The sequence below is a fragment of the Pediculus humanus genome, genomic scaffold, assembly GCF_000006295.1.
Source record: "Pediculus humanus corporis 1103172107642 genomic scaffold, whole genome shotgun sequence".
NCBI classification, from domain to species: Eukaryota; Metazoa; Arthropoda; class Insecta; order Psocodea; family Pediculidae; genus Pediculus; species Pediculus humanus.
Genome location: NW_002987253.1, coordinates 298,651 through 314,919, shown reverse-complemented (window position 1 = coordinate 314,919; position 16,269 = coordinate 298,651). Strand labels below are relative to the sequence as shown.

The 16,269-nt window shown below is 28.7% G+C and overlaps 2 protein-coding genes and 1 non-coding gene across 3 annotated transcripts; all 3 read right to left on the bottom strand.

The window, feature by feature from the left end:
• Positions 1-346: 346 nt before the first annotated feature.
• Phum_PHUM266770 (Homeobox protein Hox-A4A, putative) lies at positions 347-1,831 on the bottom strand (the record flags this gene model as incomplete). Its single annotated transcript, XM_002426607.1, has 2 exons — positions 347-951; positions 1,657-1,831. The coding sequence occupies 2 exons, from the start codon at positions 1,829-1,831 to the stop codon at positions 347-349; spliced, it is 780 nt and encodes a 259-aa protein (XP_002426652.1).
• A 136-nt stretch (positions 1,832-1,967) lies between these two features.
• Phum_PHUM266760 (uncharacterized protein) lies at positions 1,968-3,848 on the bottom strand (the record flags this gene model as incomplete). Its single annotated transcript, XM_002426606.1, has 4 exons — positions 1,968-2,052; positions 2,127-2,514; positions 2,623-2,655; positions 3,692-3,848. 4 exons carry the CDS (start codon positions 3,846-3,848, stop codon positions 1,968-1,970), a joined length of 663 nt encoding a protein of 220 aa, XP_002426651.1.
• Positions 3,849-15,839: 11,991 nt separating this feature from the next.
• Phum_PHUM266750 lies at positions 15,840-15,926 on the bottom strand. Its single transcript, XR_009833516.1, has one exon. It is a non-coding gene; the product is annotated as a microRNA, putative (microRNA).
• Between the last annotated feature and the right edge of the window lie 343 nt (positions 15,927-16,269).

Genomic DNA, 16,269 nt, shown 5'->3' with positions numbered 1-16,269 from the left:
TAGGCGACGGATAAGGGATTATAAGGGCCGGTATTAGATTTTGATTGGAGAGCGGAAAAAATTTTTTACGTTTCGGCCTTTTTTTTTTAATCATCATCATCATCAAATATTTATTTATTTATTTATTTTTGAAAAGTTTTTAATATTTAATAATAATTTTAAATAATGAATGATCACGAAAGGGGTTTTCGGCACGTAATATGAATTATTTACGGTCCTGCGTTAATTCGGTACGGATTTTTTTTCGTTAGAAAATTGTGTGTGAATCGATGGTAGAAAAATCGTTATTAAAAACTAAAAGAAAGAGAGAGAGTGGAAGAGAGAGAGAGAGAGATGGTAAAATTTTCTACAAACTCGTTAAACCATAATCGGATTTAATATTTTGCGGAGAATTTGATGGTGCGCAATTTTGTACTGATGGTGCCAAAGGGGTCAACTGGCCAAATGTCGAACTCATGTGTATGTTAAGACTATTGGTCGGACTCGATGATGAATGATGTTGTTGTTGTTGTTGATGTTGATGATGATGATGATGATGATGATCCATTAAATTATTGTTAATTTGCCTCATGTTCATATCCGTTATTGTTGTTATAGATGTATTATCATTTACGGATTTTCTCTTATCGGATGCCGATGATGATGATGATATTTTCGAACGTGGCGTTTTCGTTTTCGATATCGTTGTCGTAACTCCGGCAGGATTTGTTTTTCTCCTAACATTTTTTGTGTTGGGCAATTTGTTGTCTTTTTTAAATTTCATTCTCCGATTTTGAAACCATATTTTTATTTGCCTTTCCGACAAAACTAAAGTGTGAGCTATTTCTATTCTTCTACGTCTCGTTAAATATTTGTTAAAATGAAATTCTTTTTCGAGTTCTAATATTTGGTGTCTCGTATAAGCCGTCCTTTGTCTTTTTGGCTCCATGCCGGGTCGAAACGAACCGTTTGCTGTAAAAACACCAAAAAAAAAAAAAAACAAAAAAATAACAATTTAAATGTCAAAATATTATTATCATTATTCCTTGCTTTGTTTCGTTTTTTCCCCCCTCGCTGTTGTCGTAATTGTTTTGTTTTTTCCATTATAATCCGACAGACATTTTTTTAGTTTTTTCAAAAAATCTACCATAAATAAATTAGGAAAATTTAAAGGAAAATTTTTTTTTTTCCTGATGTAAAATCAATCAATCTGATTGATTTACCGCACGCATAACTTAGTTATTTAACTGACAAAATAATAATGGTGATAATAATAATAATAATAATTTATTCCGACGGTATGAAAGTTTATAAGAAACTGTTGATTAAATGACAATCAGTCACGTGTTTAAATGGTTCGCATTAATTTTATCTAAGATAAACGTCAAATTTCACTTGTCGTCAATCTTTAACTATTTCTCTTATCTATTATCAATCATAACAAAAACTTAACTACTTTCATAACTACTCATTTTTTTTTTTTTACGTATATAAGAAGTAATTTCGAAAAAATTTCATTTTTTTCTTTTTGTTTTTAAAAATTACGTTTAGTTTTTATTAAAAGTGCGAAAAGTTTTAACAAACACTTTTGTTTAAGAAAAATTTTTGTTATGTTTAGCGTTAGTTAGTTTCAAACATGGCGGTAACATGGTGGTAAATAAAACAATTTAAACTCACCGACGCCGGCAACGTGAATTTTTTTCATCCACGGATAAATAACTCTATCACCGGATTCGGAACCTTCGTCGTCCATATCCGGTGATTCGTCCATCATGAGCATATCATCATCTAAATCGTCCGTATCCTCATCTTCTAAAGATCCATGTTGTTGGACTAGTTCTTGTAGAGGCATGGTTGTTGAATCTTGATGAGGATACGACGGAGACGAACTAAAATTATGTATTAAAAAAAAAAAAAAAACAAATTTTACAATTTGTGCAAGAACACAGAGAATTTTATTTTTTTGTTTTTTTAACTGGCGGAAACGATCAATTTTTAAAACTATCATGTCGTGGGCGAAACAATTTAACGACAACACCCCTTTCCCCGCTTTCCTCCTCCTCGTCCCACCCCCTCACCGAAGAAAAAGGGAAAACCATTTTCTTCTCGTTAGTTAGATTATAAAAAAAAATTAAAATTTCCGTTACCTCATTGCATGCCTTTGAAGAGGTGAATTTTTTCTGGACGGTGAATTTCTAGATAATGGTTCCTGTGTAATGTGACGTCCCACGGGAGAAGACCTCGTGTCATCCTCATTATTTCGTCGTAACGTCGGAGATTCCGCACTTTGTACATCAACTTTAACATTTGGTAAACTATGATTCAACGACACTTCCGTTTGTATGTTGTTCGAGGAGGTATCACTTTTAACATTATTATACTGAGCAGAATTATTATACGCACTCATTTCACATTTTTCAACATCATTTTTCGATTGTAAAAGTTGAATTTCGTTTTTTATAACGTTCGGTTGTTGCGGAATAGGAATAAGTCCTTGCATTCCTCCGGTTTGTACCGTGGGAGGTGCCTGTTGAGCTTCCGGAGGCAACGTGGGATGATGATGATGATGATGAGAGTGATGATGATGGTGGTGGTGAGGATGCATCGAATGCTGATGGTGTAGAGTGTGATAATAATTGTTACTGTTGGGCGGTTCGTATCCTCCGTATCCCGAAACTGAAATGTAAATAACGAATAATAATAATAATAATAATAATAATAAATGTTTTTCTTTTATTAAAAAAAAAAAAATAAATAAGGTAATCAAGGTAAAAAAAAATAATAATACAATTGTGTTGTTACTCTCGTACGTTATATTGTACGTTTTCTAAGTAAATATAAATGACTCTTGGCACGCACTTACGCACACTCACACACCCTTCGAATCAGTATAAAATTTGTCACTGTAATGATTTTCTTTTCGTTATATAAGTAACCGGCAATTTATTATTCATTACAACCTACTTTAATAATGAATGAAACAAAATTTTTAAAATTTATTTTGTAAACGTACCGTAAATTGATAAATTTCATTTTTAACAGGTATTTCAATTTTTATTTAAACCTCACTAATAATAATAATAATAACAATAAACGTTTACGTACTGAGAAAAATTTACAAAAAAAAAAAAAATTGACAATTCAAATAGAAGGACGCAATTTATAAAATTTTTTATACAACAGTTTTGCATTTAAAAATTATTAGTAATAATAAAATGTATTCTGTCGTGGTTTTAGAAAGCATTTTTACGCGTCTTTAAAAAAAAAAAAAATTTTTAACGTTCCTTCTTAATATTAAATTAGATTCATCGATTTCAATTGTCGTTTCGATTTCATAAAAAAAAAAAATTTTTTTTTTTTAATAACGTCCATCAAAGTTAAAAATACTTTAAAATTAATTAATTTTCTTTCTGTCACTTTTTATAAAAAAAAAAAAAAATTTTTTTTTTTTTAAATTATTATTATTATTATTTGACGTGTGTCAAGTCGTTTCCCTCCATCCCACCCACTCGTACACACCCACCCCCATCCTCCCCATTGGTTTTAATGTATGCGACGTGTTATGCGTTTTTCCAGTAAAATAAAATCATTTTGCGTAATTTTTACGGTGAGGAAAATAATAGTAATAATAATAATTAATTACCGGGTCCATTGGCGGATATGTGAACCATAGTGGTTGCACTATAAGGTGTTCCAGACGTTTGATGATAACCCCCGTACTGTTGATGATTTCCAAAATAATCGGGTCCAGTTACTGGAGACGATATATAATTATTTTGACTGTATTCCTCTGTCGGTGGAAATTTCGGATCAACAACCACCGAATGGTGGGTGTAAGCAGACGATGGATTCATTAAAAAAGAACTCATTTTTTTCGCACACTTTTCACAACAACAACAACAACAACAACGACAACCACAACATTTTTAATCGATTTATAATTTTTCTTTTTTTTTTTTTTAACTTTTTTTAAACTTTTTTTTCGGTTTTTTTTTTGAGGAGTCACTTTTTTTAAAAAAAAAATTTTTTTAATTTTCACTTGATTGATTGATTGATTGTTTTTTTTTGAACTTTATTTAAAAAAAAATAAAATAAATAATTAATAAATATCCATAAATAAATGTATTTATTAACAGGAAAAGGGGAAAAAAAAATTTAAAAAGAAAAATGAAAATTTAAATACCGTCGGTCGATTTTTTAAAATAATTTATTACATAAAATTTTATTCACGTGAATAAATAAAAGAAAAACGAAAGCAGGAGAAAAATTTATAATTATTATTAATATTATCAATTAATAACACGAAATATTTAAAAAACAAAAAACAAAAAAAAAATTACGATGAATATTTCCGATGTAAAATATTTTTTTAAAAAAATTTTTATTGTTTCTGCCCCTCTTTCCCCCAAAAAAAAATAATAATTAATTACGCTTAAAAAAAAAATAATTACCGTAATAATTATCGACGGTTTATTAAAAATTACTCCAATAAAAATTTTTTTTTTTGGAACGACGGTAATAAATAAACAAATATAATAATAATAAATTGATATTGTGTCGATTGATACGCACTAAATTTTTATAATATTTAAATTATCATCATCATCATCACTTTTTATTGTTATTTAAAATAATAATAATAAATTTATTTATTTACCTTCACTAATTAATAAAGTTTAATTAACGGCCCGATAACATTATCACCGAATTCGCGCATTTTTTTTTCTTTTCTTTGAAATAAATAAAAATTTATTTTAATAAAAATCCACAAAGACGACAAACGTAGAACGAGTCTTGTTACAAACGACGACAACAACAACCAAGACGACGATGACAAAAAAAATTAAAAAAATAAAAACAAAAAAAAATAAAAAATAAAAAAAACGAGAAATAAAAAATTCGATCCTCGACGTACCGTAAACCGAACTCAACAAAAAGAATGAAAAATTTGACACAACCGAAAAAAAAAAAGAAAAAAAACCAGAGAGAAGAGAGGAAAAGAAAAAAGAAAAAAAAAATAAGTCGAGTGAGAGAGTGAGTGAGAGAGAGAGAGAGAGAGTGGAAGAGGAAAAAATAAAAAAGTTAACGCCCCCCATCACCCAATTAGCATACCACGTGACGAGATATTGACCAATGAGAGAGCGAACCTTGTCAGCGCCCATGATAAATTACTTGTTGTTTACTCCAGTCTATACGTTACATGTTACTGCTTTTATTCCATGGGATATTCAATTTCAGTTTGCATCAAAAAAAAAAAAATTTTATTTTTTCCTTTTTTTTTTCATTTTTTTTCCTTTTTTCCCTTCTTCTTCTTCTTCTTTCCTTTTCCCGTTTTTTTTTTTTTTTTTAATAATTTTTTCCTTTTTTTTTTAAATTAGACTTTTCCACAGCTCTTTTTTTTCTGTCAGATTTTCTTCTCTTTTTATAAAAATAAAATTTTAATTTTTTTTCTTTTTCTTTTTTCCCTTCTTTTCTTTCTGCAAAAGAAAAGTTTTTTCGTTATCATTATTATTATTATTATTATTATTATTATTTCGTTTGAATTTTTAAATCTTTTCTTTTTTGTTTTACTCATCAAATAATAATAATAATATATAAATAAATAACTTTTCCTTTGTTCGAATTCACACCAAACGAAATTTTATAAACGGAAACTATCGGTAAAGGACAGATACACAATCCATCCTCTCTCTCTATCTCTCTCTAATTGGTTAGTTTAATAACAATAATGATAATTAAACAAACAAAAAAAAAACCTAGGTCCTACCTAAATAATAATAATAATAATTTAATGTCGATTTGTTTGTAATGATCTCGAATCGATTTATTCTCCTTTATTTACTCTTAAACACTAACGAGAATAATAAAAACCGAATAAAATAATCATAAACTAACCGTTTGTAAAATATCGATCGATCAATATGGCGACGGTGATGATGATGATAATAATAATAAAAAGTTAAAATTCTAGTTTGGTTAATTGTTTAAAGTGTTAAGTGAAAGAGAAAAAAATAAAGTTAAAAAGTAATTCGAAATATTTAAAACAAAATTATTATTATTATTATTATTATTATCATTATTATTATTATTAATATTAAAGTTTTTTTTAATTTTTGTATATGTATTTATTAAAAGAAGATTGAAAAATCAATAAGAATTTTTATTCTCGAACAAAGTTTTTTTTTTTTTTTTAAAAAAAACTTGTCAAACAAATTGAAAATTAATCGAATTAGACGTTTGAAGAAAGCGGGGGGAGGGTGGGGGTGGGGAAAATAATAACAACAGCAGAAGCAGAAGAAAAAAGATGATAATTAGTTTTGATGTTTAATCAAATAAAATGAATAATAATAATAATAATTTTTTTGAAAATTCGTTAAAATTTATTCGGTTTTTTTTTTTTTTTAGCAAAACCTCCGAGATTTTTTTTTTGTAATTTTATTTTACGTCAGTTAATAATAATAATAATAATGTAAACAAAATGGCGTCGAAAATAAAATAATGAATCCAAAAAAAAAAAAAAAAATTAAACCGGGTTTGGAAAATGGAAAATATTAAATTTTGAAAGTCGCCCGCGCACGCGCGTTTAACGCACGCGAATTTTTTTCTTTTTATTATTTACTTATATTTCCTTTTATTTTTTTCCTTTTTTCCTTTTTTTTTTAAATTTTTATATATTCCCTCGGGATTTCGTTACGGTATAAAAAAAAAAAAAGAAAAAATTTTTTTTTTCGATAAAAATTTTTCTGAACAAAAATTTTAAAAAAAATTTTTTTTCGTTTCCTTTGTCTCGGTTTTTAAATGCACGTTTCCTTTGACTGTTTTTTTGTTATTTAAAGATTTTACAAAAAAATTATTTTTTTTCTAATTTTTTTAAAAATTTCATAAGGTTTTTCCTCCTTTTCCCTCCCGCTGCCGTCGCCGCCCTCCTTTTTTTTGACAAGTTTTTCGACTTTGTTTTATCCTGCGGTTGTTTCATTCAACACGACAACAACAACAACAACAGCATTTTCACCTCGGGATATTTGATAACGTTACATTTTTTTAACTTTTTCCCTCCGTTAACAGTTTCGATAATAAAGAAAAGTTTTATGTTTATACTTTTTTAAAAAATCCAAACCGGAAATACCGAAATTTAAATATTTTCATTCGCGGAACAGTTCGCGGCGGAAACGGTATACCGAATTCAATAAAGACACAAAATAAGTTTTTTTTGGGGGGAGGGAGGGAGGGGGGATAGAAACACATTTAAAACTTTTTTTTTTTTTTTACTTTAAAATGGCAAGTCATAATGATTTTAAATATTTTGTCAGAATTTAGTGATCGATGTTGGCTCTCCAGAGGCTCGTATCATTCGGCAAATATCGTCATCGTTGATTTAACAAATAAGTCAAGGTTGCTCCCCGAGTAACGCCTAGTTTGTTACAAAACAATTACTTTTTTCCTTTTTTCAGGTTTCAAATCCCGACATTTTTTTTTCTTTTTTAACGTGTATAAATATTTACTAAAAATTTTCGATTATGATGGATGGCGAGTTGAAAAATAGTGATTAAGCCTACAAAACACTCCATTAAATTCGGTTTAGTTTTCAATTATTATCATTATTATTATTAAATAAAAATTTGTGGTGTTTACCACGCCGTCATTTATTATTATTATTATTATTTTGTTTCTTTTTTTTTTTGTAGGAAAGGTTTTAACATTTTGAAATCTTATTTTTATCGCTTAATTAACCATCCTTTTTTTTAAGTTCGAATTAATATGATTATGTTTTTATTATTATTTGACGTTACTCCAATGTTTATGTTTATGTTTTTTTACCTGAGAAAAAAAGGTTTTTATTGGTCGTTACGAAATACAAAAAATTTAGTTTATTTCTAAAAAAAAAAAAAACAAAAAAAAAAAAAAATTTCAAATTATTGCAATATGAAAATTACGTAGGAAATGACAAAGTTTGACGCAACAACAACAACAACAATTTTATGTTTCCTTTTACAACAACAACAATAAATAAAAAATTTTTGATTTTTGTTAAATAGATTAAAAATAATGATAACTTTAAGGTAATTTTTAAATGTTTTTGAACGCGAAAAAAAAAATGGCGTGAAAAATATGACGTGTTGTTCGCGCAACGGAAATTTATACGAAATCGTCGACGAAACAATAATAAATGATAAAATAGTTTTTTGATAATCTAAAAATTTTTTTCGAGGCGATAATAATAATAATAATAAATTACGGAAAAACATCATCCCGATCCCCATCCGGAATTTTAAAAGGGAAAAATTTCTTGGAAAAGAAAAATAACATCCCGCCCCTCATTTTGCAAAAAAATTAAAAATTTCTTAAAAACAAAATTTTCGTGTGTTAAGTTTATCAACATTTATACAAACCTGTTAAGTAGTTAAAAAAAAATAAAAGTGAGCGGTATTGATGATAATAATAATAATAATAAACCATCGACCATTTAATTTCCGGTTTTCCGATATTGGCAAAACGTGAATATCTGGAGAGGCAAAATAAAATTTGTTTAAATCTTCACTGGAATATCTGTCGCGAAAATGGAATGGATGGATTACCCAAGCAGTGGTACGACCACATTCCAAGCCCGGTTGCGACAGTAGGACCATGCACAGTACTGTATGATCAACAAATCCACACTGACAGAACTGTGTGCCAGCCAACAAACCGGATATTATTCTGAGGCACAATGTGGAAAAATGGTGTAACCTGATTGAGGTATCCGTACCGGCGGAAAAAACACCAAGTAGATAATGAAGCAGACAAAATGCTGAAATAGTCAGGATGAGGGGAAAGTAAAGACAGAAACGATTCCGGTCATCGTGGGAGCAACACTGGGAGCCATGCCACATTCAATAAAAGAAAATTTAAAGAAGATTTTGAAGAACTTAAAAGAAGAAACCATCCAGGAAAACGCACTATGTGGGACGGCTCACATTCTTCGGAAAATATTATAAATAACACCAACGAAATTCGAGCATTTGTCCCTAAGGAATCGGGTAGAAACCTGGAATAAGTGCTTTAAAAAAAAATTCCGACAAATAAAATAATAACAATAATAATAATAATAATAATATACTAGAGAAGGAAAATAACGCAGCAGGAGTAGCAGCGGCGGCAGTGACAGAAGGAGTAAAAGCAAGAGGAAAAGCAGCAACAAACAACGGCGAAAACAACAACAAAAAAAAAAAGAAAGAGAAATCGGGCAAATTAAAAGACTTTGATAAATTTTTATCAGTTATCATTAGACATTTTCTAAAATAAAAGTGCTCGTCATTCAAGCAGAAGAAGGAAAAGAAAAAAAAAAAAAAAACTCTCAACATTCATTTATTATTTATTTTATTTATTTACCACACGCACACTCGCATATATATTTTAAATATTATTATCATTATTATTATCGTAATAAATCTGATGTGTAATTGGTACGGTTTTAAAATAGTTAAATTTGAACGAATTATATATCTATGTGATGATGATAATAATAATAATAATAATAATATATATATATATATATATATATATATATCGTGACTCTTGAAATTTTTTCACACGGTATTAAAAAAAAAAAAAAATATTTATTTGTTATAATTTAATATAAAATTCGTGTTTATTATTATTATTATTATTATTATTATTATTATTAATGTTCGGCCACGGAGGATTCTTCTTTGTGATTTGGGAAAAAATTATGTAATCGCCAACAGTAAGAGAGTCTAATTAATTTTGTCCCCTTTCTCCTTCCCCGATCTTTCGAGGAAATTTTTTTTTTTCGTTTCTTTTACCACGTCCGAATCCGCACTCCTCTGCCCCCCTATAGACCCTCACCGTTGACGTAAAATAATATATTTTTTTTTTCTTCTATTTGTTCGATTCGTGATCACGTTTTTTTTTTTTATTACGTGAATGTTATTTAATAAAAAACAATTAGAGTGTGAAATAAATAATTATTATTGTTATTATTTGTTGAGTTCACGCCACGTAATTTTCTTTTTGGTTTGTTTGTACCCCTCCCTTTCCGACTCCCACGATCGTTTGTCGTTGTCGAATTTTTTTTTGCGTTTAAAGTAAGGAAGAAGAGGAGAAAAAAGATGACGAGGATGATGTTGATTATACTACTCAACAACTACTTTCGGTCCGATTGAATAGGTAGCGAATCGCGATAATCGGTTAAACGTGAGGTCAAAGGTGATTAAAATAATCGGATAAACGGTTCTGAGGTGTGATAATCGTTCGACAATCTCTCGTGCCGTAATAAAATTTTTTTTCTTCGTTCCCCCCTCCTTTACTAACAATAATCTAAAATCCTCTTTGAAAATATGACGAACCTTTCGTTCGTAAATAAAAAATTTTTTTTCTAGTTTTTTTGAAACGAGTGTGGTTGTGCGTGTGAATCGTTCGTATAAAAATCGTTTGAAAAGCATTCAATCGAGAACACAATGCGTTTCGTATGTTGATTGACAGTTTAAAATCATGAGGGCTATTTAAAATATTGAAATCCCCACAAGTTAAGTATTAAATTGAATCCTCCATATACCATTGGTATACATATATATATTGGTTAAATTTACATTTAGGGTTGGAAAAAATACGTGGCAGAAGCGTAGCAAAACCTCTTTTCCGTTCGTCCGCCATGATGATTAAGTAAAATTTCATTTTATTTTTTTTTTTTTTTCTCCCTTCCGATGTGTAAATTTTTTTTTTTTATTGCGACCGATTCTCGTGTGCGGCGATCGTGAAATTTTAAATAAAAATAAAAATCGATACTCGATACTCATCATGAAATCGATTCGATCGATCGATCGATACACGACGAGGCAATGATACCAAAAATTAGGTTTGCTCCTGCTGCTGCGGTTGAGAAAATTTTTTTTTTTTTACCACCACCATTACCATCATCATCATCATCATCGTCACCATCCAGTTATCCTCCTATTTCTCATTTTATTTACCACCACCACTACCACCACCGCGACCCTTTTGTGGAAAAATGTCAAAAGAAAATTTTACACTGTTGAGAAACTCTTAGTATGTCTCTAAAGTGAGGGAGATGACAGATAAGAATTGGACGAACGATAAGAGAGATTGGAGGGAGGAAGGGGGGCACTTCCCCACCTGGTGATGGGTGAGGGTGAGTATGAGGGTTGAAAGATGCAACGTCGTGAGAAGTGATTGATTATCTTTTACCAAACCCTGTCCTCTTTTTTTCTTCTTCTTCTTCCACTTTTTCCACTTCTTCTTCCTTCTCCTCATCATCGTCACCATCATCATCATCATCATCATCTTCTCTTTATTTTTACCCGAGAAAAAATAAAAGAAAATCACCTAAAGCGAAATGAAAAAAAAAAAAAAAAAGAATTTGTTGCGTTTCTAGGAAAACATAATTATGTTTAAATATTTAACTCGTGCTTTAATTATTTTACTTATTAATTAAATTATTTAATAACTTAATTAAACAAAAAAACATAGAAACGAGGTAAAATCGATCGGAAATGATTGATGGCGATAAAGATGTAACTGAAGTTGACATTTTTTACTTTTTTTTTTTTTTTTGGCAAACTTTTTGTCTTTTTCAACTTGAAAACATTTTTATGTTATTTTTACGTGATGATCGATCAACGAGTTTTGTTTTTTTTTTTAAAAAAAAAACTCCTCCATTTACGAACGAAAGATTTATGTTTATATCTTTCAATTATTATTATTATTATTTTTTTAATCGAAATAAATTCTCTGAACCGCGACGACAGGAAAAAAAAACGCGTGCGTTTGAAATAAAATCCAAAATTCGTTACAGGAATAAGTTGCAACCTTTTAAAAAAACCTTTTTTCCATTTCATGCAAATGTTTTAATAACCCTTATTATGAAAATTTATAAAAAGGAAAAAAACAGAAAAGGTTTCAAACGGCGAATGAATAATGATGTTTCAAACGATAATAATAATAATAATAATAATTGTGTCGTATGGTTAATAGTAAAAAGGATTCGACTACTGCATTAATTTTTTTTACTTTTGAAACAAACATGCTTTTCATGTTGTTTTTGCAACCTTTCGTTAGTTTTTTGTTGTTGTTGTTTTTCATGGAAAAAACAAACAAAAGAATCACTGATGCATTGTGTTTGTTAGATAGGTCAAAATCGTTATTACAATGCAAATTTTTTTTTTAAAATGTAGGTCAAAAATCACCAATTTTATTTTTTTTTTTACAAAAACGTGAAAATGATGTTTGTTTGTTTGTTTGTATGAATGAGAATGAAGAAAGAATGATGAATTCTTCTTCTGCTGGGCAGAAAAACACTTACTTACTTTGTGAAATGATGGTTGCTATGAATGTACCAAAAAACGAAGGGAATGACGAGTAAATTGAATTAGTAGGAATGAATTGAATTCCATTTTTGAAATTTATAAAATTCTGGAATGAATGACGTAACATTTATACTGGAACGTAAGAGCGGGAGAACAAAAAACTCACACGTGTTGGAAAAGAAAATGCGGGAAATCAAACGTTAACAACAACAACAACAACGTAATAATTGGAAATGATAATTTTCCATTTTTTTTTTTTTTTTCGAATAGAGAGAGAGAGGGGGGATGGAAAATGAGGAGAAGGGGGAAGGGAGGGGATAGGTTGCATTTAAAAAAAAAGGCAGGCTACAATGGTGAAAACGTTGGGAGTAAAAAGTTATTCACGATCCATGAATGATTTAATAAAATAAAAGTTGATAAAAAGTGATGGACAGCTGGATTGAAGGATCGTGTTCGGTTATAATTAATTGAAAAAATTTTTTTTTTTTTACATATAATAACCTGGAAGATAAGCCCTGGATAAAAAAAAAATTATTAAAAAACGTTTGCTGGAGAATGACGTGACGCGTACGTACTCTAAACCTTCCTCCCCTCCTCTCTCTCTCTCTCTTTATTTACTTTTTTTTTTCTTATTTTCTTTTTCCACCATCCTCGCGTTTTCATTTTCATTCCCCACTTATTCCCCTTCATCTTAAATAAACATCCGCTCCTCCCTCCCTCCTCTAAAAAAAAAAAGAAAATTTAACACACACTTTTCGAATAAATTTTCCTTATTTTTATTTTAAAAAATGTACCGGAAATGACGTATTATTTTAATAATACCATACCTCAAAAAAATGACGTAATATTTCTACTCGAAAAAAATATCTTTTAATCATTATTATTAGTATTATTATCATCATTTTTATAATATCAGTAAAAAAAAAATGGGGCGAAAATCGATTTTTTTTTTTTATAAAACGTCACCGTACTCACGTCACTCATAACCACGTCATTGTTTTTATCAGAAAATTTAAAAATGACGAGAGAGAGAAAATTTTATTTAAAAGAAATTTATCAGATAACTGATAAGAGAGAGAGAGAGAGAGAGAGAGTAAAAGTTTTTCTTCATTAAAAGGAAAAACCAGAAATTAGAAATTTTTTCGGTTGTCGTTTTTGTTTTTTGTTTTTTTTGTTCAAAACAATTTTCGTTTTTATTTTGACGATTTAATTGTGAATTTTTTTTCTTTTTTTTTCTCTCATCCTTCTCGACTATTAAAACGATTAAATATATTATTATTATTATTATTATTATTATTATTTTTTAAATGTTTTGCCCCTACGTGGGCTTGAAAACAAGTTTCCTCACTTACCTAAAGTATATATATATATATGCACACACAAGTCCACAAGCACAAGCACACCAGTAGCTTGGCTCGAATGTCTGCGCATTTAAAATAAATAATAATGATTTTTGAGATATCATTAATCACGAGTAATAACAAACAAAGACAGCGTCGGAGTTCTTTTGAAATAAAAACCTTTTTTTTCTCTCTCTCTCTTTTTTCTTTCTTCTTCTTCAATTTTTTTTCCCTGGGTTAAAATTGCCGCGCAGGAGAGACAAACGTTCGTTTCACTTGGAACAAGAAAAAAAAAATTTTTTTATATATATAAATATATTTTCCCTTTCTTTAAGGGATACGTGCGTGTGTGCGCGTAACGTAGTACGTACGTAAGCATAAACAGCATCGTTATTCTTATTTTCGAGGGTTTTTTTTTTTTTTTGTCGAGGTCCTGTGAAATCTCGAAGGCATTTTAAAAGTGTTTTCAGCTGTCTTCTTCTTCTTCTTCTTATTTTGTTCCTTTCCTACTAAAAATTTGACGTCACACCTTTTCTAAGTGACAGACAGCTTTCGTTTGTTTGTTTGTTTGTTTATGTGTCGTTTGATTAAATATACACGTATATGAAATTTTTAATCGCGGTACGAAGGTTTAATAAATCTTTGAATCGTGGGTCAGTTGTTTGCTGTTTGTTTGTTATCGTGAAATTTTCCCGCGAGAATTTAAACAAAAAAAGAAAACAAACGGCGCGTCTTAAATTAATATGAAATATTTAACGTTAATAGCGTATAAACGCCATTAATACTTAAAAATAAATTTATTAAATGAATTCTTTCTTCACTCCTCGTTGTAATAATAATAATAATAATAATAATAATGAGAGTCTGTCAAAAAATAATTTTCGATATATATATATAGTATTATAAAATGAAATAAACATGAGGGGTTAGTTAGTTTAAAAAAAAAAAAGAGGAAAGAACCTATCAAAAAAATAAAAAAAATGGTTACATGACAGGTTTCTTTGTTCTAATTTGATTCGCTTTTGACTTATGTCAAAGAAATTCCATAATGGCGACCGAACGGAATGAAACCTACATCTCTCTCTCTCTCTTTCTTTCTTTTATTTCTTATTTTGAACCTTCGAAAACGTTTATACAATATACACGCACACACACACACACACACAAGTCGAGGGTATACAAGAAAAAAAAGGTTTCGAAAAAATCTCGTCTTCTCTGATTGGTTCGTTCATCATTATAAAATGTTACGAACGAAGGATTTAACCAGAAACGTAACCTTTCGACAGTTTGTTCCTTTTTCTCATTATTATTATTATTATTATTATTATTATTATTATGAAATCCCCCCCTTTAAACGTCAATCAAAATAAAAAAATTTTTTTTTCTTTTTCTTCTCCATTTTTTTCTAAAAAAAAAATTTATCAAATTTTTTTGTATCGAAAGAAAAAAAAATGTTTAAACAATTAAAATTTAATTTTCTTTTTTTTTTTGAGGGGAAAGGGGAGGGGGGTTGGTATTAATACCACCCGCTAAACGTTTAAATTAACCTCCCCCCTATACGCAAAGGGAGCGAATAGAAGGCGACAATTTATTCTTCATTATTTTCGTCGTTTCTTTTTTCTTTTTAAACCTTAAAAAAAGAAAAAAAATTTCAAATTTTCATCGGTTTTCCATCGCGTTTTCCTAGGAAAATTCTAAAAGTTTTTTTTCTTCACACGTTGCGTAAATCCTTCCTTCCTTCCTTGCGTGCCTGCGTGAGTGCGTGCGATTGAAAATTTCAATTTAAATTTTATTTAAAAATATTTTTATCACTTACATAAGTTAAACAAGTAAACATAAAAAAAATTTTTTTTCCCTTCGTTTATTAGTAAAAAAAACAAAAAATTCGATAAAAAAGTTCTAGAATATTATTATTATTATTATTATATTTATCAGCACAATTTTTAAATTTATATTGCTTCGTAATATACATAAATTACACTTTATTAGTGTCAAATTTTATTTATTAATGTTTTTTCTGCCTTATAATAATAATAATAATAATATTTAATCCGACACTATTACCTGTTTCGTTTAAATACAAATGAATAATATAAAAAATATAATAATACATATATAAATAAAACTTTTTTTGTTTTCCCCCACCCCCCTCTCTCTCTCTCTCTCTCTCTCTCTTCTTTTTTTTAAAATAATGATTTGTATGCCCCACACAAACCTCTCTAGAACCGAATTTGTCGTTTGATATCAAACAAATTCGGATCTACAGGGTAGATGTAAAGCATAAAATGGCGAACGATCAATCCAACATGTTAAAAAACATCTGAAACAAAATAAATTATTATTATTATTATTATTATTATTATTTTTCATAATTTGGCAGAAGTGAATTTAATTTTAATTAAATTTTATTATTATCGTTTTGATGATGCTTTTTTTTTTTTGTAAATGTTGGTTAAACTGATTTGATTTCCGGTGTTTATTAAATCTGTAAGAAGAGAAAAAAATTCGCAAGGGTAAAAGCATGTTTAACTTATGGAATAACAAAACACACAATCGTTTAAAAAAAACAATTTTACATATTATTATTATTATTATTATTATTATTATTATTATTATTAGGTTTTTTG